Source organism: Loxodonta africana, chromosome 19 (genome assembly GCF_030014295.1).
Source record: "Loxodonta africana isolate mLoxAfr1 chromosome 19, mLoxAfr1.hap2, whole genome shotgun sequence".
In the NCBI taxonomy this organism is placed as follows: Eukaryota; Metazoa; Chordata; class Mammalia; order Proboscidea; family Elephantidae; genus Loxodonta; species Loxodonta africana.
The window spans coordinates 62,522,078-62,548,158 of record NC_087360.1 but is presented as its reverse complement, the minus strand read 5'-3'; the positions used below and the strand labels follow the sequence as shown (position 1 = coordinate 62,548,158).

The 26,081-nt window shown below is 41.2% G+C and overlaps 1 protein-coding gene across 1 annotated transcript; it reads left to right on the top strand.

The window, feature by feature from the left end:
• Window positions 1-8,106: 8,106 nt before the first annotated feature.
• On the top strand, window positions 8,107-25,025 carry LETM2 (leucine zipper and EF-hand containing transmembrane protein 2). Its single transcript, XM_023551106.2, has 9 exons — window positions 8,107-8,581; window positions 9,170-9,313; window positions 15,283-15,420; window positions 15,874-16,074; window positions 17,313-17,432; window positions 20,749-20,862; window positions 23,174-23,266; window positions 23,571-23,675; window positions 24,626-25,025. Exons 1-9 carry the CDS (start codon window positions 8,222-8,224, stop codon window positions 24,686-24,688), a joined length of 1,338 nt encoding a protein of 445 aa, XP_023406874.1. The 5' UTR covers window positions 8,107-8,221; the 3' UTR covers window positions 24,689-25,025.
• The last annotated feature ends 1,056 nt before the right edge of the window (window positions 25,026-26,081 follow it).

Here is a 26,081-nt window from a genome sequence, read left to right as displayed (position 1 = left end):
GCTCCCGCCGCCACCGCCGCCGCGCACAAAGCTCCCCCGCCCGGGCTCTCGGGGCGCCGCCGCCGCCGCCAAATCCTCAGCCCCTCATTGGCCGCTGGCCGCGGCGCCTGCCGGGAAATGCAGTCCTGGGCTTGGGGCGGAGGTGGCGAAAGGAGGAAGAGGCTAGTCAGCGAGGCGGGGAGGCGGGGCAGAGCGAGAACCAGAAATGTGAGCCGCCCCAGTCTAGACGCGAAACGAGACCGCAGGCGATAAAGGCAAGAGGAGAGAACTAGGCTAAGGAGAGAAACAAAACAGAAACAAACCAGACGAGAGAAAAGACAGGCTAAAGGTTGGGCCTGTGAGGTAAAACTGTGCTCGCGCGTGTTCTGTGCTCTTATTACATAACAGCACATATTAAACACCATATGCTACTCAGAGTGGCACTGCTATACAATTCCTAGGTGTTTGAAATAACCTACAAACGGGTAATCTGTTAAGACGACCAGGAAAGAAGAATTTGTGAGCCTCCTTGGCTGTCTTCTGTCCGACAGCTGTCAGAGATGGGCTCCCTATTCCACATCGGTCTACATCTGGAAACTATTGTAGCAATTTAAGACTTAAGCCCTGGGGGGCAGTTCCCTTTCAGCCTTGGAAGTAAATGTTGGATGGCTCCCCCGATGGCAAGTATTAGTAGGCCGGGGCGGCAACTCAGCCTCTTTCAGGAAGCGCCCCGACCTCTGTTGCAGGCACCCAGCTCGGCTCGCGGGGTCTCTTCCTGCTCGCACTGCGGGCCCAGAGGCTTGTGGGTAACGGAGTACGTCATCGCCGACTGCATCCAGGACCGCGAGGGACCAGAGGACTCCGTGCCGGTCACGTGCCCGGGCCCTCTGCTGCTCTCGCTGCCAGACCTTCGCATCGAGGAATATGAGGGCATTTGTCCTAGACAGAGATCACGCAAGGAAGAGGGACTCAAAAATCTCCATAACCCTTTAGCCCTCGCATCCTAGGAAATTCATGTAACACAACAGAAGGCCCTAGGTGTGTGATGCAGTGAACTCGCCTTGTAGGAGGGTACAGATTTGATCCTATTTGGTGGGGTTTGGTGGCAGTGACTTGGAACGTTGCAGCACAGATACGAGAATTTACAAAGGAAAAAATGGGCAGCAATCAGATGAAGAAAACGCACGCTCTGCTCTGTTTTGAGAATAGTAGAACCGTATCGCTTGTAAACGTTATCCTCTCAGTAGACTTGATATTACTGGATCCATTTATTTCTGTTACAAGAAATTCCAGATATTTTTCTTTTTAAATACCACTCAAACACGAAATTAAGATTCCTGGGGAGCAGTTATTTTAACTTATTACTAGTTATGTATTCGTGTTTAACATGATCTTGTTAATGACACAAAATATGATCTTGAAAATTGAAAGTTCCAATTACTATAATCCTGTGCCCTGTGGCGCAGTGGTTAAGCACTCGCTTGCGAACCAAAAGGTCGTGGTTGGAACCCACCAGCTGTTCCGTGGGAGAAAGATGTGCAGTCTGCGTCCCTAAAGATTTAAAGCCTTGGAAATCCTGTGGAGCAGTTCTCTGTCCTATAGGGTCGCTATGACAGGAAGGCAGTGCGTCTGATTTTTTTTGTTTGTTTATTACTATAATCATTAAATATTTTTAAACCTATCCTGGTGTAGTTCCAAAAGTTAAGAGAATCAACAAAAGCACAGTTTTTATTATAAATGTCTTTTTAGAACACAGCCAAAAGGGGTCACCTAAGCCAGTTTGTTTGATCCTATCTCCTTGAAAGAGTGATTAAATTAGATCCTTTCTTCTTATCATCCTTTATACCTCTATCCTTCTTCCACCCTCCTTGCTTTGTTGATAAACTGTTGCCTTGACCTGGCATTTGGATTTTCCTCTTGAGGAGAATCTGATAAGTTGTCCCCAAGGATTTTATTTTAGCTACTTCTATAGGGTCCTATGAGTCAGAATTGACTGCACGGCCATGGGGAGTAGTTACGTTCACAATAAGAGTTTAAAATTGAAGTTATATCAAGTAGATGCACAGCCCATTCCTGCAAAACACTAGAAAATACAGTGCTAATAATATTGAATTGTAGCCATATGTAAGGAACCAAACCCAGTAGCATCAAGTCAATTCCAACTCATAACCACCCACTAGTGCTGGACTCATAGCGACCCCATAAGTTTTCCAAGGCTGTAAATCTCTAGGGAAGCAGACTGCCCCATCTTTCTCCTGCAGCCACAGAGTGGTTTGTGGTTTCAAACCACCGACCTTTCAGTTAGCAGTCAATTGCTTTAACCACTGCACCACCAGGTTCCTTATGTGTAAGGAAATGGCTGTTAGAAATAATGACATACATTTTCAAAAACTAACATCTTGAGATCCAGAACAGGCTTTCTCTTATCTATCAAAAAGCAGTGTATTAAGACAGCAATCTAGCACAATTCTTGGGGACAGGATTATAAAGACGAAATTTTTTTGCTTGTTTGTGGCTCTTCTAAAGATTACTTCCCAAAACTGCTTACAGGATAAGTCACTCATCCTGACAGTGAAAAAATTGCCAGACCTGTTAACAGGAGGTGGAAGACTTGGCTTTGAACAAATGGATTTTACTAAGGAAGGGTTCTTAACTCTTCTTTCGGAATATGATTGCTGACATATGGCTGTGGTAGAAAACCTAGCCCATCTCTTTCCAAATACCGAGCATGGGCTCGTTCATCTGGTGTATGAATACTTAATGATCTTCACTGTGCCTGGTTGTAAGTGAATACAATACATGAATATTTCCTGCTATAAAATGTCTTCCAGGGAACTGAGAGGAATATTTTTGTGTCCTTTATGATTTTTTCCAGGAAAGCAAAGGTACTTGGTAGTGCAGTGATTTTATAAAAATAAGATTAATGTGAAAATTATACCTAGGCTTTTAGAGCTCAGAATTTACCATTGAGAATTTTCAGGGAGGGAAAGATAAAGAGACCAAGGCTTTGTAGATTTTGTTAATTCTGGTAAACATGGAAGGTGAAGTGAAACCTGTATGTGGAAAGTTGTGCATCAGACATGCACAAAGAGACCTCTAGTGGCCAAACTGAAAAGTTTTGCCTATTTAACAGTTTACCCATTGGTTATTAGCTGACGGATGCTTTATGGATTAAAAGCAGTCTGCAATTCTTACTGAAATTTAATACCTTCCATCTTTCATTCTTGGAAATGTACAGCCCAGATGAGTAAGGTTGTGGTCAGCGCACATGTTAAGAGAAGTATTCTCCCTGAGAAAGTGATTTCTTGCTGTCTGGGCTTAGGGTAGAGACATTAACATCTTTGTCTTCCTTCTAATGCCAGATAAAATGGATGGAAAAAGATAACTGGGGAACAGGGATATTTCTAAATCTTTCACTTTCCCAAGATGGTTCAGTTGCCATCTGTCATGGATTGAATTGTGTCTCCCCAAAATGCGTGTCAACTTGGCTAGGCCATGATTTCCAGTATTGTGTGGTTGTTCATTTTGTGATCTGATGTAATTGTTTTATGTGTTGTAAATCCTAATCTCTGCCTGTGGGTAATGAGATGAGATTAGGTTATGTTAAAGAGGATTAGGGTGGGATGCAACACCATTACTCAGGTCACAGCCCTAACCTGATGTAAGGGGAGTTTCTCTGGGGCGTGGCCTGCATCACCTTTTATCTTACAAGAGATGAAAGGACAGAAAAGCAAACGGAGAAGGACCTCATTACCACCAAGAAAGAAGAACCCGGAGCAGAGTGCATCTTTTTACCCAGGGTCTCTGCACTGAGAAACTTCTAGACCAGGTAAAGACTGATGACCAGGACCTTCCCCCAGAGCTAACAGAGGAAGCCTTCCTCTGAATCTGGCGCCCTGAATTTGGATGTCTAGTCTCCTAAGCTGTGAGAGAATAAATTTGTTTGTTAAAGCCATCCACTTGTGGTATTTTTGTTATAGTAGCACTAGATGACTAAGGGAGCCCTGGTGGTGCAGTGGTTAAGAGCTACAGCTGCTAACCAAGAGGTCAGTTTGAATCCACCAGCCGCTCCTTGGGAACCATATAGGGCCATTCTACTTCGCCCTGTAGGGTTGCTATGAGTCGAAACTGACTCCGCCAAAATGGTTTTTTTTTTTTTTTTTTTTGGTAACTAGGAAACGCCTCTAGGAACTGAAGCGCCTCCAAACTTGCAGTCGTTATAAATATATAATATATATATTATATAACATATGTAATGTTGAGATTTTGAAATTTCTACAGAAACTACTAATCATAAACAACACCTGTTAATAGAACATTTATAAAGCAAATTTCTTTAGAAGAATTCAGATTTCCGCATGAAGATTTCACAGCATTCCAGTCCTGGGCTCTGGAGAAAAGGGGAGAGAGATGTTTTTCTCCCCATTCCTGCCCTTTCTGCCGCCTCCGCTCCCCACAGGCAGTTGCGGTGTAGGAAAGGGGAAAACATCAAAGTGATGTAATTCGTGACTCCAAGATGGTTACCATGGTGATTATCAGACATATTACGCTATCAGTAGGGCAAGAGCTTCTTTAATCCAGCCCTCAATCAAAGGTTTCCAAGGAAGTTAAGCCACAGACTAAAGCGTGTGGACAGGCAGAAAAACATCGATCTTTGGGCCACCCGGCACAGATGCTCCCTAAACTAAGCCCGATAGAGAGGTCATTTCACCGGTAGGAACGAGACCCTTGCTGTTTTCTGGGGCTGTTATAGTCAAGGACGGCCCGGCCCGCCCCCTCCCCCGAACTTGAGAGCTCATTGGTTGATGATGTCGTCACTCAGAATGACGGTGCCGGGTGAGAGGAAAAGAGGAGGAACCATAGAGACTTGGCCTTGGGCCCTTCTAGCTTTGAGAGAGGGGTGTTCGGGGAAGGGGTGGCGCTTGGGAAGGGGCTGGGAGGACTGAGGCGGCCGTTCAGGGGAGGACGGCCGAGGAGGTAGAGGTGGGCGGGCCAGGTCGTCAGGCTGTTGTAGCTTGGCGGACCTCGCCTGCCGTGCTTCTCCGGAGCTCGCTCCCGCCGTGTCCTGCTCCTCCTATCAAGCGCCCAGCTTTTCCGCCACCTTCCAGTTCCCCACTGCGCTCTTCTCAGCCCTTGACCTCGCCCGCTCGCCTGTCTTCCCACCCCCCACCCCCCAAGCTTTGGGGCTCAGCCTCCATTCTCCCTCCTCCCGTTCTTCGCTTCCTCCTTTCTCTTCCGTACTCTGCGCCCTGCTTCTCCCGTTTTCCTTCCATAAACGTGGGTCACCAACAAGGTTCTTAGTTCCGGTGCCTGTCCCACCTTCGCACCAAAAACACAAAGAACAACCCCCCACCCCGACCCCACAAACACGGCCCACCAACACACAACGTGCACAAGACCCCCAACAAAAGCCACTGACTGAGGATGCTGAGGGGACATTTTGCACGGTGTCATGAAGTGTCAAAAGCAAAGGTAACCCCGGGAGCCTGAGTTACTGCACTCAGGGCGTGTGAGCCCCGGGCCCGGCCGCCTGGGAAGTGGGAGCCACAGCGAAGGGCAGGAGCCAAAGCGCAGATTAACCTCTGGACCAGGTCTTGCCTCCCTCCAGCAGGAGACCACCCGTCGTTTGTCTGGGCCTCCCGCTCTTTCAGATGGTCTGAAGTTAATTTGAACCCGTGTTGATATTTCAGTTCGTGGTTGAGGTTTCCATGTAGAAGAGACCCTGGTACTCCTTTCCTAGCTGCACAAAAGCAGAGTTGACAGTATGAGATACTCAAGCTGCATGCTGCCCCTTGCTGAAAGTCATGGAGAACGGTTTTGGTGAAGTGTATTAAAAGTAGAAAACTCACTTTGGGCTCTTTGGAGAATCACTGGCACAAGAAACCGGTTTACCTCTACTTGAACCTATTAGTAGGTACTGTATATATCTTCAACCCTGGTAGTGTAGTGGTTAAGAGCTATGGCTGCTAACCAAAAGGTCGGCAGTTCAAATCCATCAGGCACTCCTTGGAAACCCTGTGGGGCAGTTCTCTGTCCTATAAGGTCACTATGAGTCAGAATCGGCTCAATGGCAGTGGGTTTCTTTCGGTGTACATCTTCACTGCTACATAAATGAGATTAGGGAGTACTTTGGATCTTTGGGGTTTGGGGCAGCTTGGCCAAGTATGGAAAAAAACTAATTGAAACAAATCTAGTATATTCACCTTCTACATGCAGTTTTAGACTACAAACAAGTGTGTCTTCCTCAGCTTCTTAAATACTTGACAACCATTCAAGCAAATTACTAGATAATGTTGACCAGAAATCGAAGTGCCTTTGAAGGCCAGATCATCAAACTAGAGATAATTTCCATATATTGGGATCTCAAAGTACCACTCTTAATTCCAGAGCTAAGAAAATATTATTCACCATTGTTGGAAATGAACTTGAGGGAGTTTTTGTACCTGGATAGAATATGCACATTTTTAATTCTTGCAATAGTTAAAAATACTTTAACCCTAATATCTTTATAATTGATGTATTTTCAAAATACTAAATTACTCCTTCTGCCTAGGTCCCTATGTTGACTAGTTGAGACAAATATAAATATGGTCTTCTACACTTGTAATACAGTCTTAGCTATTGCCCGAACAAGGTAAGTAGTGGAATTTTCTCTGCCATATTTATATGAACTTCACTTTTCTAGATGGAAAAGATATGTGTAAACGCATAGGCTTAGTATGTTGGTTTTTAGTTAGGAAGCTGACATTTTAACGTATTTGAACTTATCCAGCACTTTTTATATGCTTTACATGGTAGTGGAGCCCTGGTTGCACAGTGGGTAAGAGCTTAGCTGCTAACCAAAATGTTGACAGTTTGAATCCACCAGCCGCTCCTTGGAAACCCTATAGGGTCTCTATGAATCAGAATCGACTTCATGGCAACTGGTTTGGTTTTGGTTTTACATGGAAGCATAGAACTTTATGCTTTAAAACTTGGCGTATTGCATAAAGAACTTTGTAGATGTATGGTATAGGTAAGATGTAGTCTTAGAGTGACACCTTTATAATTGAGGAATGTTACATGAGTCCTTTAGATTAAAAAAGGGCTAAAATGGAGAGCAAACCAATCCTTGAACATTGACTGGCCCCATTAAGATCTGTTAAACCAAACCAAACCCGTTGCCGTCAAGTCAATTCCGACTCAGCAACCCTATAGGACAGAGTAGAACTGCCCCATAGAGTTTCCACGGAGCGCCATTTTGACAACTGCTGACATTTTGGTTAGCAGCTATAGCACTTAACCACTAAGCCACCAGGGTTTCCTTAAGATCTGTTGTCATCTATTTATTCAAAGGAATATTCACCCAGAACTTACTATGTGCCTGATACATTGTACATTCTAACTTTTAGCCATTCAAAGAGTGGTTCATTCTTGGAAGGCTTCAAAAACAATCTGAAGGAATGGAAAAGCTATCACTTTTCCAAAAGAAGTCTCTTTGCCAGTAACTTTTTTACCTACATGGATCTTAGTTTTATTTTGAAGCAATCTAACGTGCTAGTTGAACGGGCGAGTGATCGTAGGATGTTTCAGAGCTAGTATGTAGAGATCTATGGCTGGAGCGCCCAATTCTAATTCTTATTCCTAAAATTCTTGAGGAATTTTAGGTGAAGGGCATTTTAGCTGTAACTGCTTCTCATTGGAGGGGGAAGTGTAGGCACTGTATTATGTGATTGGTTAATCACCACTGGGACTATAAAATGTTTCATTAAAACATATTCCTTTTGTCAGTAGGGTGGCTGACAACACAAGTCTTTCACCTGTTCTATGACAGTCTATAGAGACAACACTTTCAAATAGAACCACTGGTGAAAAAATGTTTGCTTTTAGACTTTTAAATTAGTAGTTGCAGAGCTTCCAGCTTCTAATATAGTCATTTATTCTTATGAATTAACTTATTAATATTTATCATGGAATATATTATTCACCCACAGAGCATACTGACCTTCAACTGAGGTAAAAAGTCATATTTCACTCAATAATGAACATTGTGTGCTCTTAAATACAGGCTTAAAAACCAGTTTTATTTTAGTCAGCTATAATATTTCTTTAAGTTTGAAGTTTTTAATAGCATGTGCTCAACTCAGAGGATGTTGCTCTTTATTCCAGATTCCCTAGCCTTTTTGTCCATCCTACCTGTTCATCTTATTCCCCATCTCTTGCATATCTTCAATTGCCAGATTCCCATTTAAATAAAAGATTTATGAAGAACTGTGGAAGCAAGAAGTACTCCCATTCTAGCCAGTCAGGCAATAGAGTACTTGACTTACAAACTAGAATAATACAAAAGCTACACACATCAACATGCTGGCTTCAGGAGGTCCCTGGTAAACCTCAGCCAGAGCAAACCACAGAACAGCCACAGGTGACAAGCCCTCAGCCCACAAAAGAAACTGGCATGAAGATTAAGGAAGTAAAGCGATCTTATAGACAGATAATCCTGGATGAACTTAAATATTATTACAATGGATTCCACTTGCTTTGGATTGACACCAAAGTTGCTGCCAGAATGGTTTGGAGGCTGTTGCATGGACAGGTGCTGACCAGACGAGAGAGACGAAGGGTAGGCAAGAGTCATATTTGAGAAAGAAAATGTGAAGTTAAAATTAATTATTTGGGAGCCAAGTTTTAAACTCAACTTAAAAGTCATTTAAAAAATCCCAAAGTAGAAATACTAACTGCTGGTGAGAACCAGAGTTGATTACTGCGATTCTTACTTGTCTGCGACTGACTTACTATACAACTTTAGGCAAGATTTTTAAAATTTGTATATATTTGCCTATAGAATGGTTATAATTGTGTTTTCTAATCTCTCCAAGGATTTGTGCTTCTGAAGTACAAACCGTTGTTAATGTATTTTTAAAACCAATTGTAACATACTCTGTTGTTAAAGTATGCATCCCTAACTTGGGTGAAAGCAAAGAGATGCCAATAACATGTTTTGATTATCATAGATTTCCTTGAAGATATCCCATAAATATTACTTCAGAGCTATGGTAAAGCGGAAAACCCTGCCCTTCCATTTTAAAAAACAGCTGCAGAAGATCTGACTTGGCTTTTTAACACTTTAAGAACCCAAGGCAGGCCTTTTTGGGCTTTGCTGTGGCATGCCCTACAATAATGAGTATCGCATATGCATTTAATTCTTTAGCTGCTGAGAACTTGCGCTGATCTCTTCCGGCTGCTTCCATTTCTGGTGTTCATAATTGTACCCTTTATGGAATTCTTATTACCACTGTTTCTGAAACTCTTCCCAGAAATGTTGCCATCAACTTTTGAAAGTGAATCCAAGAAGGTATGTAGGCTATTTTAACTTTTGTATGTGTGGTAAAATATATATAATGTAAAATTTGCCATTTTGACCATTTTTGGCATGTAATTCAGTAGCATTTATTACATTCACAGTGTTGTGCAAGTATCACCACTATTTCTAAAACTTTTTTATTACCCCAAACAGAAAACTACATACCTATTAAGGAATAACTCCGCATTCCTCCTTCCTTCAGTCCCTGGTAACCTCTAATCTACTTTCTGTCTCTATACTTTTGTCTATTCTACATATTTCTTATAAGTGGACTCGTACAATATCTGTCCTTTTGTGTCTGGCTTATTTCACTTAGCATGTTTTCAAGGTTTATTCATGTTATATATAGCATGTATGAGAGCTTCATTCCTTTTTATAGCTGAATAATATTCCATTGTATGTATACCTTGGATTAACTTCTTTTTAGCCATTAAAAACATAAAGAAAATAAAAATGAACTGCTACTACTGTGACTAGTTGAATAGTAGGTATGACTTATTCAGCCAGACAGACTCTTCAGTGCTTATGAGTGTTCCATGAAAGAGAGCGCCCTCATTGAGCATGATGGTCACTGTGAAGGTGGTGGGCTAGAAAATAGAGGCAGCTCTTTCATTCTCTCCATTCTATGCCACTCTACTAGACGATAGTATGAAGGTATAAACAAAGCATTATGAGAAGACAAAGGCGGCAACTTTTAACTCAATACCAAAAAAAACAAAACTCGTTCCTGTCGATTTTGACTCAGTGACCCTATAGGACAGAGAAGAACTGCTCCATAGGGTTTCCAAGGCTTTGACTCTTTATGGAAGCAGATTGCCACATCTTTCTCCTGTGGAGTGTCTGGTGGGTTCAAACTGCTGACCTTTTGGTTAATAGTTGGGTGGTTAACTACTGCGCCACCAGGGCTCCTATTAATAAGTTTGGAAAATGTTTCACAGATAACACCACGCAGTGTGGGAAAGACCTTCTGCATAGAAAGAATAGTATTTAAAATGGTTTAATGGTATAAAAGAATATGATACAGTCAGAGACCATTGATTGGCTCATCGTAGTTGGAACAGGGGATCAATGGCAGATGAGATAAAATGATATATGTTGGGATCAGGTTGGAAAGCTTCTCCACCCTAAGGAATTTAGACAGCCTTTGGCAGTGGTGACTCATGGAACTTAAAATTTTAAGAAAGGGGGGTGGGGGTGATATGATTAGATGTGTGTTTTCGAAAAACAATTTTGCTGCCAGGAAGGATTGAAGAGGATAGAGCCAAGGCAGGGAAATCAAGTGGGATGCTAATTGCAATTCCTGATGTATAACTCATTGGTCTTACAAAATTCTATCATGCAATCTCCACCACCATTCCTATTAGCAAGGCCGCATTTTCCAACTACTGATTCTTTATTTTTGTTTCCAACTTCCACATTCCAGTCACCAGTAATTATAGTGCATCTTGATTGCAAGCATGATCAATTTCAGACTGCAGCAATTTTTGAAAATCTTCACTTTCTTCATCTTTGACACTCTTGGTTGGTGCATAAATGTGAATATTAGTTGTATTAACTGGTCTTCCTTATAGGCATGTGTATACTAATGTCAGGATTAGTATACACATGCCTATACCACTGTCAGGATTGTACTTCAGGATAGATCTGGAAATGTTCTTTTTGACAATGAATGTAATGTTGTTCCTCTTCAGCTTGTCATTCCAGCTGTAGTAGACCATATGATTGTTGACAACATCAGTACATTTCAGTTCACTAATACCTAGGATATCTGTCTTTAAGCATTATATTTCATTTTTTACAACTTTCAATTTTCCTTGATTCGTACTTCGTACATTCCACGTTCCATTATTACTGGATGTTTGGAGTGTTGCTTCTCATTTTGAGTTGTGCCACGTCAACAGATAAAGGTCCAGAAGTCTTTATTTGATCCACATCATTAAGGTGTTTTGTGCTCTGAGGAGACAGCTTTTCCCCGGTTGTATTTTGAGTGCCTTCCAACAATATTCTATTGTACGTATATTTTGTATTAACTTGTTTTTAACCATTAATCTTACAGCACTATGTTGAACAGTGTTCTTTTGTTATCTATAAGGTTTTCATTGGCTAATTTTCAGAACCAGATCGCCAGGCATTTTTCCTACTCTGCCTTAGTCTCAAAGTTCTGCTGAAACTTGTCCACTTGGGTGACCCTACTGGTATTTGAGATACCGATGGTATAGCTTCCAGCATCACAGTAACACGCAAGCCACCACAGAATGACAAACTGGAAATACTTTTTTCAACAACACAAATGATGATTATACACGTGGATGTCGCCGTGTGGTTTAAACAAGAATCAAATCAACTACATGTGTGGAAAGAGAAGATGCAGAAGCTCAGTATTTTCCATTAAGATAAAGCCAGGGACCGGCTGCAGGACAGACCATCAATTGCTCATATGCAAGTTCAAGGTGAAGCTGAAGAGCATCAAAGCAAGCCCAGGAGAGCCAAAGTACAACCCTGAATGAATACATCCCACCTGAATTTAGAAACCATCTCAAGAACAGATTTGATGCACTGAACACTAACGACCGATGACCAGATGAGTTGTAGGACATCATACATGAAGAAAGAAAAAGGTCATTAAAAAGACAGGAGAGAAAGAAAAAAAACAAAAGTAATGTTAGAAGAGACTCTGAAACTTGCTCTTGAGCTCAGCTAAAGTGAACAGAAGAAATGTTAAAGTAAAAGAACTGAACAGATTTAGAAGGGCAGCTTGAGAAGATAAGCTAAACTATTATAATGAAATGTGCAAAGACCTGAAATTAGAAAGGTAAAAGAAAACCAAAAGGTAAGAGCATGATCAGCATTTCTCAAATTGAAAAAATGGGAGAGAAAATTTAGACCTTGAGTTGCAGCATTGAAGGATCCTATGGGCAAAAAATTGAATGACGCAGAAAGCATCAAAAGAAGATGGTAGGAATACACAGAGTCACTGTACCAAAAAGAACTGGTCAATGTTCAGTCATTTCAGATCAAGAACCACTGGCACTGAAGGAAGAAGTACAAGCTACAATGAAGGGATTGGCAAAAAACAAGGCTTCGGGGACTGGTGGAATACCAGCTGAGATGCTTCAACAAACAGATGCAGTGCTGGAAGCGCTTACTCATCAATGTCAAGAAATTTGGAAGACCACTACCCAGCCAACCAACTGGAAGAGACCTATATTTATGCCCATTCCAAAGAAAGCCAGTCAAACAAAACATGGAAATTATCGAACAATATCCTTAATGTCACATGCCAACAAAATTTTGCTGAAGATAATTCAGAAACTACTGTAGCTGTATATATCGACAGGGAACTGCCAGAAGTTCAAGGCGAATTCAGAAGAGGACGTGAAAGGAGGGACATCATTGCTGGTGTCAAATGGATCTTGGCTGAAAGATGTTTACACAAAACAATTTGTGTATAAATTTTTGAATGAGAAGCTAATTTGAGCTGCAAACTTTCACCTAAAACCCCATAAAATTAAATAAAATAATGCATGGTTGGTTTAAAAAAAAGAGAGAGAGAGTGTTCCAGAACACTTAGTTGTGTTCCTCTGGATCCTATACTTAGATCAAGAGGCAATCGTTCAAACAGAACAAGGGAATACTGCATGATTTAAAATCAGAAAAGGTGTGCGGCAGAGTTGTATCCTTTCACCTTACTTATTCAGTCTGTATGCTGAGCAAATAATCCAAGAGGCTGAACTATTCGAAGAAAAACGTGCCAACAGGATTGGAGGAAGACTCATTAACAACTTGTAATATGCAGATGACACAACCTTGTTTGCCAAAAGTGATGATAACTCGAAGCACTTATTAATGAAGGTAAAAGATACAGCCTTCAGTATGGATTATATTTGAACATAAAAAAATGAAAATCCTTACAACTGGACCAATAAGCAACATCATGATAAGTGGCAAGGAATTTGAAGTTGTCCAAAATTTCGTTTTACTTGGATCCACAATCAATGCCCATGGAAGCAGCAGTCAAGAAATCAAACGCCATTGGGTAAATCTGCAAAAGACCTCTTGAAAGTGGTAAAAAGCAAAGATGTCACTTTGATGACTAAGGTGTGCCTGATCCAAGTCATGGTATTTTCAGTTGCCTCATATGCATGTGAAAGCTGGACAATGAAAAAGGAAGACTGAAGAAGAATTGATGTATTCAAATTGTGGTGTTGGCAAAAAATTTTGAATAGGCCATGGAGTGCCAGGAGAACAAACAAATCTGTCTTGGAAGAGGTACAACCAGAATGCTTCTTAAAAGTGAGGATGGTGAGAATTTGTCTCTCTTACTTTGGACATGTCATCAGGAGGGACATCATGCTTGGTAAAGTAGAGGGTCAGTGAAAAAGAGGGAAACCCTCAACAAGATGGAATGATACAGTGGCTGCAACAATGGACTCATACATAACAATGATTGTGAGGATGGTGTAGGACTGGATAGTGTTTGATTCTTTTATATATGGGTTTGCTATGAGTTGGAGTTGATTCCATGGCACCCAACAACAAACAACAAGCTATTGCAATAGTCCAAGGGAGAGAGAACAGAGCCTGAATTGTGAAAATGGCAGTAGGAGTAAAGCCTTAAAGATAGATTTGAGATGCATTTTAGAGTTAAAATCAAACTGCAATATTTAACTGCTTGGAAATGATTTCATTTACGTTTAAGATAATCAGGATCTAGAGTTAATACTGTGGCATTCCAAAGACAGAACTAGTGAATGCAGGAAGGTGGAGGTAGAGAAGAAGTGAATTATCTAAATATTACCTTTTATTCTCAGTACTACCCATTCCCCAAACATTGATAAATACATCATGGCCACAGTCTTAGACAACACTTTCTTGTTTTGTCCCATGGAGAGAGACAGAGAGAGACCAACTGTTCTGTTTGTGTCAGATGACTGTACTGTGCATTTCTCTTTTGTAGCACTTACCCATAATACTTCTATATTAATTTATGCAGTCACTAGGTTATCATTAGTTACTAGTGCTTGTCTCTCCCACTAGACTGGAAGTTCCATGAGAGCAGAAATTCTGATTTGTTTTGTTCATTTTACCCCCGGCACCTAGCACATGATAGATGCTCAAGAAATAAATGGATGGCTAGATGGATATAGATGAATGAAGTGGAGATGATTAAATGGGTTCTAACCATGGTATTGCCATTGTGTGATTTGACTGCGTCTTTTAAGATCTCTCTAAAATCAGTGATTTGTGTAATTGGCTGATCATGAAGATCTCCTGTGCAATTTAAAAAAAATTTAGATTCTCAAAAAAAAAAATTTTTTTTTTAATTGAAATTATACATTCTGCTCCTCTCTACTCCCAAGTCCTGACCACGGTTATTCTGAAAATGGTACCACAGTGCATTTCTGATGATGAGCAAGGATTAAGAAATACTGATCAAGACACCATCGTAAAAGTATACGTTGAACTCTGTAGTGCTTTGTTCAAATATCTGTTATACCACTGAATTCTAATTAATTGTGTCTGATTTCTACTTAAAATTTAAGCTGCCGTAGGGCAGAGATAATGTTCTACTTATCTTTGTTTACTGTAAAGCACAATCCAGGGCGACTCATAGCAGGGGTTGGCTTGACTAGGAGCTTAGAGAGTTTGAAGTAAATTCGAAGTCAGTATGTCATTCTAAACAATGACAAAGTCTCTCATTGAGGGGACACTTTGGATCTATCAAGTGTACTAGTGAGAACTAAAAAAGTAAGATTAAAAAGAGAAGTTGCGTATAGAGGCTACTTCTTTTTTTTTTTTTGCTTTGATTCTCACAAAACCCAATTAATTAGTCCTGAAAATAATATTAATACATGAAATAAGGAAGAGCAATAACATGGTCATGGTTATTTTTCTCCCATCCTTATCTACCAAGTTGCAATCGTGAAGGATTGATTAACTTTTCCTCTTCTGCTATCCAGGAAGAAAAACAGAAAAAGAAAATGGCTGCAAAATTGGAACTAGCAAAATTTCTTCAAGAAACAGTTACAGAAATGGCAAGGAGGAACAGAGCCAAGTTGGGAGATGCCTCTACACGGTTCTCATCCTACGTAAAACAGGTGTCGGTCTTCCATACAATACCAAACAACTTCTGGTTTGGGATGATATGAAAAAAATGTATATCATCATGGATTTTCCAGATTGTTCTCAAATCACTGAAGTTGCAAATATCTAAGTTATAAACATACAACATGATAAGTGTTATATTTGGGTAACCCACTGTAGAAGTTTGCAGAAAAGTCTGTCTTAAAGGAATTAATGTGTTAAAGACACTGGTAACTTCTTGAAAAGAACAGAAGAATGAGGGTCAGATTTTTGAACTACTTCCGATTTTTCAGGTGATTGAGGCTGACTTTAGGTAGATTTCTTTACTCCTCTTTGTAGTACAGGGTCCATTTCCAGACATCAGATAGTGTCCATAAATGCTTTGATGTCTCTTTCAAATAATCAACTGGGAAAGCTAAATTAAGTCGGAAACCTATTTTAATTAGCCTCTGTGTCCCACTGCTTAGGTCCAGACAGGCCACAAGCCCAGCACAAAGGAGATCGTTGGCTTTTCCAAGCTGTTTGAGGATGAGCTGACCCTGGAGCACTTAGATCGACCTCAGCTGGTCGCCCTTTGCAAACTGCTAGAATTGCAGGCCTTTGGAACCAACAATTTGCTCCGCTTTCAGCTCCTGATGAAACTGAAGTCTATAAAAGAAGATGATGAAGTAAGAGCTTGACTGTAACCACAGGGAATTAGCAAGGCGTTGGGGGATAATAAGGGTTGATTACCATAAGGTAGCTTTGAGATGAAGTACAGTATTTTCCGTTGGGTCTAAGTCATTGACAAGTTCTGGCAAAGTGAGTGGTTTAAACAACCATTATCATGACAACTTGAGCCCTGATTACTGATTTGAGGAGTTGTTTGGTGTTTTTTTTTTTTTTGGTGTACCCTGACCCATTTTATTGAGATATATGGATGTCTTAGCTGGGACTCATCTAAAGCAGTTCGGACCTGCTGGGAAGGAAGTAGCAGCTTAGTAGGTTCCTGCTGTTGCACTGTCAAGGTAGCAGCTTAGTAGGTTCCTGGCATTGCACTGTCAAGGGCAGTGCTCGACCCCCACACCTCTGCTCCCACAGAGCGGAGTAAATGTTCTGCTGGTTGAGTTGGCCTAGTAAGGAGGGGTGACAAAGCAGAATGCCAGGAGGAAAAGCAGAGCCGCGACATCTTATAGGAGAAGGGCACTGTATGGACTATAACTACTAATCAGACTCCATAAAAACATGGAAAGAATATTTTTTGAATCAGAATCAGCTGCTTTAAACCATTCTGCTTGAGGGAGCAGGTTTCCCAGAACTGAGAAAGCATGACTCCATCAACCCCGTTTCCATTTTGGTTGTTCTTTCATAACTTTGGAATAAACAATAGCAGTCTCAGAAGTATCATCGTTCCTGGTCACACCAAGCAAGCATTGTGTGAAAGTATTCATGAGGGAGTTTTGGGGTCCAGAGAGTTAGGGTCATCCCTGGGGTGGTGGTAGGGGGACTGTGGGGGAAGAACATTGGGACATATAACAGATGGTACCTGGAAAGTTTTTCTAGTGAAATGTTTTTCTAATGAATCCTAAAGCTGCCATGAAAGAGAAAAGGAGCAGAGATGTCACAACCAGGCAAAAAAATCAAGAGGGAAATAATTACTTTGGTGACAGAATGTGGAAGGAGTTTTGTAAGTACGTCTGATGTTATTAGGACCTGTCGGCAGGATTCCCTCCTCTCAGCTCCTAAGCTCCTACCTTTGGGAGTCTCTCTGTTTTGTAAGGCACCTGGCCTTTGCAGTGAGTGGTGCAGGGGACAAAGAGTCAAAGCACAAGACCCTGTATATCCCCTGGGTTTACTGGAACTTGGGGATCACTTGAAATTGGCGCCAACAGAGCCAACACCATTCCTTACATTTTTTTTTTTTCAGGTGATTGCCAAAGAAGGGGTGAGTGCCCTGAGTGTGTCAGAACTCCAGGCTGCCTGCAGGGCCCGAGGAATGAGGTCACTGGGTCTCACTGAGGAACAGCTGAGACAACAGCTCACAGAGGCAGGTGGCAGCTTTTTACTAGCGCTCTCTCCCCAACACTTGGCAGAACTCATTTTGTGATTTCTACTTGGCAAGCAAATCGTTTTCCCTAATTTGCCTTATTTAATTGAGCTACTGACCAAGCAGCAGTGTGGGTTGGTGTGCAGTTAGACACTGAAGAGGTGGATTGATTTTTCACATTGATCGGGGTGGAGCACCGTATTAGTTTTCTATGGCTGCATAACAGATTACTACCAATTTAGTGTCTTAACACAACACCCATTTATTAGCTCACAGTTCCATAGGTCAGAAGTACAGCCTGTGTTCGTTTCTGGAGGCTGCAGGGAAGAATCCACTTCCAAGTTCATTCAGGTTGGCTGAATTTAGTTCCTTGCAGCTGTAGGACTCAGGTCCCCGCTTCCTTGCTGGCTGTAAGCCCCATGCCCCTCTCTTTCCTAGAGAAGGCCTGCATTCCTTACCTGCTGTGGCCCTCAGCAAGGCCAGCAGTGAAGAACTTCCTACACGCCAAACCCCCCACATGCTTCAGATCTCTGACTTCCGTTTCTAACTCTAGATTTCAGTGGCTCATGTGATTAGGTGAGGCCCACGCAGATAATCTCCCTATCTTATGGTCAACTGATTTGGGACTTTAATTTAAAAAAACCCATTGCTATCGAGTTGATTCCAACTCATATTGACCCTGGAGGACAGAGTAGAACTGCTGCATAGGGTTTCCAGGGCTGTAGTCTTTAGGGAGGCAAACTGCCACATCTTCCTCCTGTGGAGCTGGCTGGTGAGTTCGAACCGCCGACCTTTCGGTTAGCACCTGAGTACTTTAACCACCGCACAATTACGTGTACAAAATCCCATCATAAACAGCACCTAGATTAGTGTTTAGGAGCCCTGGTGGCACAGTGGTTAAAGAGTTAGGTGGTTAATTCCAACTATGAGTTGAAATGGCAAGGGGTTGGGTTTTGTAGTTTTAGATTACTGTTTGGTTGAATAACTGGGAGAAGGTGTGTGTACACTAAGAACTGGAATCTTACGGCCATCTTAGCATTTGGCCTGCTATACTGTAAGGGTCTGGGCAAAATCTGAATGAATTCTTCTGGCTGGCTGAACCTTCCCACCCTAGTGGCCCACCCGGGGCTGCTTTCCCTATTGGTGTCCCAAATCAATGTAAAGTGTTTGTTCTGGTAACAGATGTTTAATATTTTCTCTCAAATAACATATTTGTATTTTAACTAAGAGCTTCATTGCTCTAAACCAAAGGAGTAACTCTTATTAAAATTCTCATTCCTGGCCCAGCCAGGGCAGGGGGCAGGGATGGGAGAGTAACAAAAAAAAATCTTATTCCTATAATTGTGAAAAGTGGTATAAAGTATACACAAATTATTTTGGAATAGGAGCCATTGTTGTGACTTTGAAACCATGTTGTGTAGCTGTTACCTCTTACACCAGGTTGGGAGAGGAAGGTATTGTAGAGGGAGGTACTTAAAATCATCCCTTTTCTGAAACAAAGTATAAAGTGGGTTCATGGTCATATTGTTAAATTGCTTTTTTGGAAAGGTATATCATTTTACAATCCCACTATGAAGGAGTGATGGAGCCCTGGCGGTGCAGTGGTTAAGGGTGCAGGCTTGTAACCAAAAGGTCAGCAGTTTGAATCCCCCAGCCGGTCCTTGGAAACCCTATGGGGCAGTTCTATTTTGTCTTATAGGGTCACTAAGAGTAGGAATTGACTTGATGGCAATGGATTTGGTTTAGTTTTGGATGGGGGAGTGAGAATACTAATCTGGCCAGATAATATCCAGTACTATGTATTATTATTCAAGAAATCCTGTATTAGGGTATGAGCAGACAGTTCATAGCAAGGAAAATTTAAAAATGGTAAACATTTGAAACATCTTAACCTTACTCATACTAAGTGGAATTAAAACTATGAGATGGCATGTTCACCTTTTAATACTGGCAAATAACAGTTTGATAAGAGTGTGAGAGTGTGGGGAGAAGGGTACTCAGGCATTGCTAGTAAAAATTTCCATGAAGAACAATTTGGCAGTAGTCACCCAAATTTAAAATTGCATATACTCTTTGGCTTCGCAATTTCATTTCTAGGAATTTATCCTATATTTTTGTACATGTGCAAAATGACACATCTAGAAGATTATTCATTGCAGCACTGTTAATAGTAGCCAAAAATTGATGAGTTTAAAGTTCATTTTTGTTGTCATTGGATGCCATTGAGTCAGTTCCAACTCATAGTGACCCTATAGGACAGAATAGAACTGCCCCCAGTGTTCCCAAGGCTGTAAATGTTTACGGAAGCAGGCTGCCAATCTTTCTCCTGTGGAGCAGGTTGGTGGTTCGAACCACGAACCTTTCAGTGAGCAGCCAAACACTTAATCATTGCGCCACCAATTATGGTATTTCCAAAAAGCAGAATCCTTTAATGATTTAAACATTAAAGATAAAAAGAAGGCAGTTCTACATGTACGGATAAGTATCCACCTCTAAGATATATATATATCAGTGAAAAAAAGCAAAGGACAAGACAGTGTGTGTATGTCACCTTTTGTAAAAAACCAAAACCAAACCCATTGCCATGGAGTCCATTCCAACTCAGTGACCCTATAGGACAGAGTAGAACTGACCCATAGAGTTTCCAAGGAGCGCCTGGTGGATTCTTTGAACCTTTTGGTTAGCAGCTGGAGCTCTTAACCACTACACTGCCAGGTTTCCCTTTGTGTGAAGACAGCTATATATACATATATATTTGTAAAAACACAGGATATCTCTGGAAAATTAGGAAATGGTACAAGGAACTAGTTGTGTCTAGGGAGAGAAAAAGTAGCTATAGGGGTAGAAGGCAGACTTGATTTTTATTGAATGTATTTTATTTACTTTTTGAATTTTACATCTTCTGCCTCTATTACTGATTTAAAAATGTTTTTAAAAATGTTTGAAAACTTCATTTTACTGTTTTTTTTTTTTTGTTATTAATGAGGCTGGTTTATTCTTTGTTTTCAGGGGTTTTTTTGCCTATGAAAAGACACTTAGCTACTTTGATCCAGAATTGGTCATACTCTAAGGAGTTCAAGGGTTTAATTGAACACCTCCCTCTCCAACTCTGAGTGACCCCACTGTGGTGAGGGAGGCTGCAGGGTACAGCCATGGGTGCAGAGGTCAGGAGGCTGGCATTCTCCTTGTCCTGACCTTAGCTATCAGCATGAACCCGGGGAAGCGTAACGTGAGGGGAGCAGTAGATGATTGTGGGTTTCTTCCAGCACTAACATTCTGTGATCCTGTCATGTTTTATTCCCCTTCCACTCTCCAGTGGCAGGACCTCCACCTGAAGGAGAATGTCCCTCCTTCTCTTTTGCTCCTATCACGTACTTTCTACCTCATAGACGTGAAGCCAAAGCCAATTGAGATACCCTCAAGTGTGGAGGTGAGTAACTGGGCTCATGTGAATCTGGATTTGGAATTTTGCCCAACGGTCTTTAAAAATCTTTTTTAAATTCCTAAAAGGAAATTAAAGCCACTCAGAATACCTCTAGCCATAGGACTGTTGAGGAGCTCTGGTGGCGCAGTGGGTAAGTGCTTGGCTGCTAACTGAAAGGTTGGTGGTTTGAACCCACCAGCTGCTCTGTAGGAGAAAGATGTGGCAGTTTGCTTTGGTAAAGATTACAGCCTTGGAAATTCAGTGGTGCAGTTCAGTTCTGTCCTACAGAGTTGCAATGAGTTGGACAGCAATGGGTTTAGAGCTGGGAGAACTCTGTTCCCCCGTTCTGGAGTTCATTTCAACCATTTAAAAAATGAATAAAAACAAAACACACAAACCCATTGCCATCAAGTCATTTCTGACTTTCATAGTAACTGCACTTTTTTGATGTCTTTTGTAGTAATTTTTTTTTTCATAGTAACAGCACTTCATAGAATTTTCAAGGTCAATAATCTTACAGAGGGAGCCATGGCAGTGCAGTGGTTAAAGTGCTCAGCTGCTAAGGATTTGAACCCTCTGTGGGAGAATGATGTGGCAATTTGCTTCTGTGAAGATTTACAGCCTTGGAAACCCTTGGGGGCACTTCTATAGGGGCGCTATGAGTCAGAATCAACTCGATTGCAGTGGGTTTCTACAGGGCTCTTACTTCCTTTAATTCCCCCTTGATTTAGGAATTTTGCCAGTAGGAGTCCAATTTATTCTCTTTATCTATCTGGTCTTCTTTAGCAAACTTTTTTTTTTTTTTTTTTACCTCTACTCCTTTTAGGCCAGACTGAATGGTTCCTGTTCTTTGATGTTTGTTTCATTATCCATATTCCTACTAATTTTTTAAGCAGCAAATGGCTAATCTGCAATGTAAACTTGTCTTCCTTTACGCATTTCCTTACTCATTTATTGCTTCTAACTCAGCAACTTTGTTTCTCCTGATTAGTTACTGATGAACCCAGCAGTGGCCCGTGCACCAGAGCATCTTGCTCTGGGCCCATCAGAAAGGGCCCACCACTCTAACTTTGACTCAGAAGTTCAGGAGTAAAAAATTATAGAAGGTGCTGTCCATTTGGTTTAGTAGATTAGACAAAGCACTTCAGGGTGAAGACTAATGATTTTTAATTTGTTATGCTTCTGAGTCCTTGGGCAAACCAAAGAAAACCATTTGAAGTCCAGCATGAAAATGTACTTCAGGAAACACCATCTTGCCTCCTCTTTCCAAATTTCTAGAGACTAGTCTGGATTTGGGCTTAGGCCAGGAGTGATTCTAGGGAGACCGGAGACAGTTTTGGAGCACAGACCATGTTTTAAGAGGCCGGCTAGTGGTTTCTCACTCTGATCAAACTCCTGGGTCCATTTAGGAACAGACCAAAGTTGTCATTTTTAGACTGCTCTCAGGAACAAGGAAATCTTGGATTAGCACAATGTCTCAGAGCCAAATTTGGGTTTCAGAGTTATTGTAGATGGGCGTAAACTCATCATCCAGATGTTGCTTTCTGGGTAAGAAAGACCTAGGTATTTAGGACAGAGTGACAAGCTCCTAGGCATGTTATTGCTTTTTCATCTGTGGTTTTAAAACTTCTCCATGTATCCGAACTGAGAACAAGGTGCACACCAGATTCTGTAAAGGATTTAGAGCATCAAATTGAAGATGCTATAATTTTGGATTTATGTAGCCTCTTTCCTTTCAAAGTATGAAAGGAATTACTTCAAAACGGCAGTAATATATATTTATTTTTCAAAGGTAATTAATATAATTCTTAAATATAGGTTAGCTGGCTATTCTAAAATGCCATTGCCCTCCCCCACTACTTTCCTCTCGCTGCAGGAGCTAGTAAGCAACACCTACCATCTTAATAAATTAGGCAAGTTTATTAAGTATTATCAGACACTAAAAATGATGTCAATTTTGACTAAGCTATGTCAATGCTATTAGAAACTAATAATTGAGAAATGGCAACTTTTTTTTTTTGAGACTATGAGAAAAGGACCAGAATTGGCAAGTCTGTGCTTGTTAATGACTGAGGATTTTAAATACTGTTATCTAATTACAGTGCAACTTTTGTACATAGGGTATCAAAAGATAAATAATACTAAGTTGCTAATTCAGGGACATAGTTCATGTTACTCATAAAGGGTGTAGTTGGAGGAGTTAGGGATTTAGTGGAAGGCAAATTGTGGTAAAAACACCGACAACCGTAGAAGTTACTGTTTCAGGAAGAGCAGAGAGCTTGTTATATGATCGTATAAACCATTTCTCTTTTTTTAGGTTCCAAAGTCTGATATTCCTGTAGGATCATCTGCTTCCCCTGAATCTAAAGAGAACACGATGGATTTTGTGCCTCAACTGAAGGAAACTAAGGTTAGAAAATGATTTTTCCTTTGGTGAGCTAAGTTAAAAAAATGAAAATAACAAACCTTCTGTCTTAACCCCATTTATGAAGCTGGATTTCAATAGAATAGCGTTCCTTTATATTTCTTGCACCGCTGGATTTGTTTCTATGAAAGCTCAACATTCGCCTATATGTAGATTCCAGATTTGGCCTTTATTCCTTGTCCCAGAATACGAAGTATTTGTTAAAAGCTCCTGGTAATCTTGGACGTGACTGTAGATCTAACACAGATTCTGCTGGAAATCAGTAATCCAACTCTCGGTTATGTTTAAGGATGAAGAATTTGTACAACTGCCTCCAGTTACCGCATCATCACCGGTAACACCACTGACACCCATCTCATTACCTAAAGAGTCCATCTCTTCTTCAAAAGAAACTGTGAGTATCTAAAAAGAAAATCCTTTCCCTCTAGTTATCTTTAAGGGTAGTGAGAATCCAGAATTATAACTACTGCAAAACACTGCAATTTTCCTTACTTCCAAACAGGAAGTTGTAGGCTGAAGTTTAGTCATCTGACAACCACTACACTTTTTTTTCCCTTAATTATCCAAAAATGAAAAGGGGGGAAAAAAAAAATCAACCAATGCAATTGTGTATCAAACTAAACATGTTAAGTCTTGAGGCTAATTACAATATAGGCAGGTCCTTATTTTCTTCTGTGCCAGATGGAAATAGTTTCCATATGTTGAGTATCTTACACAGGCTACTGATGTCAGGAAATACCAGCAGGAAAACATTTAAATCTTAGAAGAAATGCATGTAAATAAGAAATTACTTATCTGTCCACTCTTCCCATTTGGGTGAAGGAATTCGGGGGCAAGAGCAGAAAGCATGACACAAGTAAGCAGTAGGGGGTCACAGAGAGTGGAGCTGTGTAGTCCCTCTGCTGGTTCCTGAAGGACCCAAAATCTGTGCACACAGATGGGGTCAATACCCAGAAAATGATCCCAAGGCACACAGGGACCTTGTTTGCATGCATTTATTTTTATTACTAAGGTAACTTATAAACTCAGATTTGACTTTGTGCTTTGTCATTATTTTAAGAAAAACAAAAAGGGGGACCCCTAAAGAATGTATATAGTCCCTGAGTGGTGTAAACAGTGAATGCACTCAGCTGCTAATGGAAACATTGGAGGCCTCGGAAGAAAGGTCAGGGGATCTACTTCTGAAAAATTGGCCACTGAAAAGCTGATGCCATGAAGCACACAGTTTACTCTGACACACAGTGGGGTCGCCATGAGTTGCGATCAACCGTAATTTTTTTTTTTTTTAAGAATTTATTCATCTAATTGTAATCAGTACCTAAAGTCCTTATGTTTTAAACCTAGACACTCCAGGCCAACTCACAAAATACATCCCAGAACAGCAAGGCTAATTCAAAAGGAGCCTAAAGACCACTTGAGGATGAAGCTTACTCCAGCTTCCTGCCTACAGCAGTGGCGCCTTCATGAAGGACATCCCAGCTAAGACTGTGTCTGGTTTGAGATATGTGCTCAGCCATTTAGTCCTTGGAGCAATCCTTTGAGGCCTTGTCACCATGTAGCAGTGAGACCAAGTTCAGACCATTTAGAGAAACATAGTTGCAAAGTTCATTCCCTCTGTAACACTGTCACCTACTAAGCTTTACCTACTATACATGTATAAAGCCAGCCCTCCCCGCAATTGTTTTTGAACAGCTTCGTATTTGTGCACGTGTCCTTTAAGGGAGGAACGTTTTTACATAATGGAATCAGCTTGGCACCTTAGATACCTCTGCCTCCTCTGGCTTGGAATCCCAAGTAAGAACTTGGAAACTCCAAAAACCATTGTAAGAGCAGTTGACTAACCAACTTCTTTAGAGTGATTCACCAGTAGGCACAGTGCCCTGGAAACCAAGTACCTATGAGGCGGACGGATATCCTCTCCAGTAAAGCCTGGAAGTTTCTTGGAGGAGAAAATAGAGTTAAACAGACTGGCAATCAGAAACGTTTGGCAGCCAGTCGGCTGTTTGGACCTCCTTTCTTGGGCCCACGGAGGCTGCAGGAATCTGGGAGTCTGCCACTACACTAGCACATATGGCTTTCATTAGCCACCATTTTGCAAAGAAACGTAACTAAGGGTTTAAGTCTTAACCATTTGTTTGTGCTGGGTGTGTATTTTTCTGGTCTGTTTGTCTTTCACAAATAAGGCTAATTGTTAGTCATAGGGGTTGTTAAAGTCTGATTTAATCCCTGTGCCACCCAGTAACGAGTATTATGCTCAGATATTTATGTTCGGTGTTTTCAGTACCGTCAATACCGAAAAATGTAGCTGACCAACAGCTCCTTCTCTTGGGAAGAGGTTAGAAGGGAAAAGGTATTCCAGGCTGTGGGTGATGAAATTAGATTTCTTGCTGTGAAATTGAAAGCAGTTAGATGGGAGCTGATTAAACGAAGTGAAACGTATATCTGCCGTCTGGGATCACCTATGTGAGGACTGTCACCGGCACTTCACGGAGCAAATATGCACTTTAAAACGTTTCCTAAGTTGCTGCTCCATCAGGAGACAAGCCTCACCCTGGACTGCAAATGAACTCCTTTCTTGAGAGATGAATCCCTTCTAGGCAAACGCAGCACTCGATGGAGACTTGCCACTGGCCACGCAAGGCAATTCACGATAAATTTTCCTTTTCAAAATGATAGGGTGTTATTTTAATTAGTTCACATTTCAGGGGTTGAATGTAGAAAGGGATTAGCTAGTTAACTTGCTCAATCCTGTTTAACTGAATGATTCATACGTGCAGTTGGGCTGACCTACAGTTCTTTC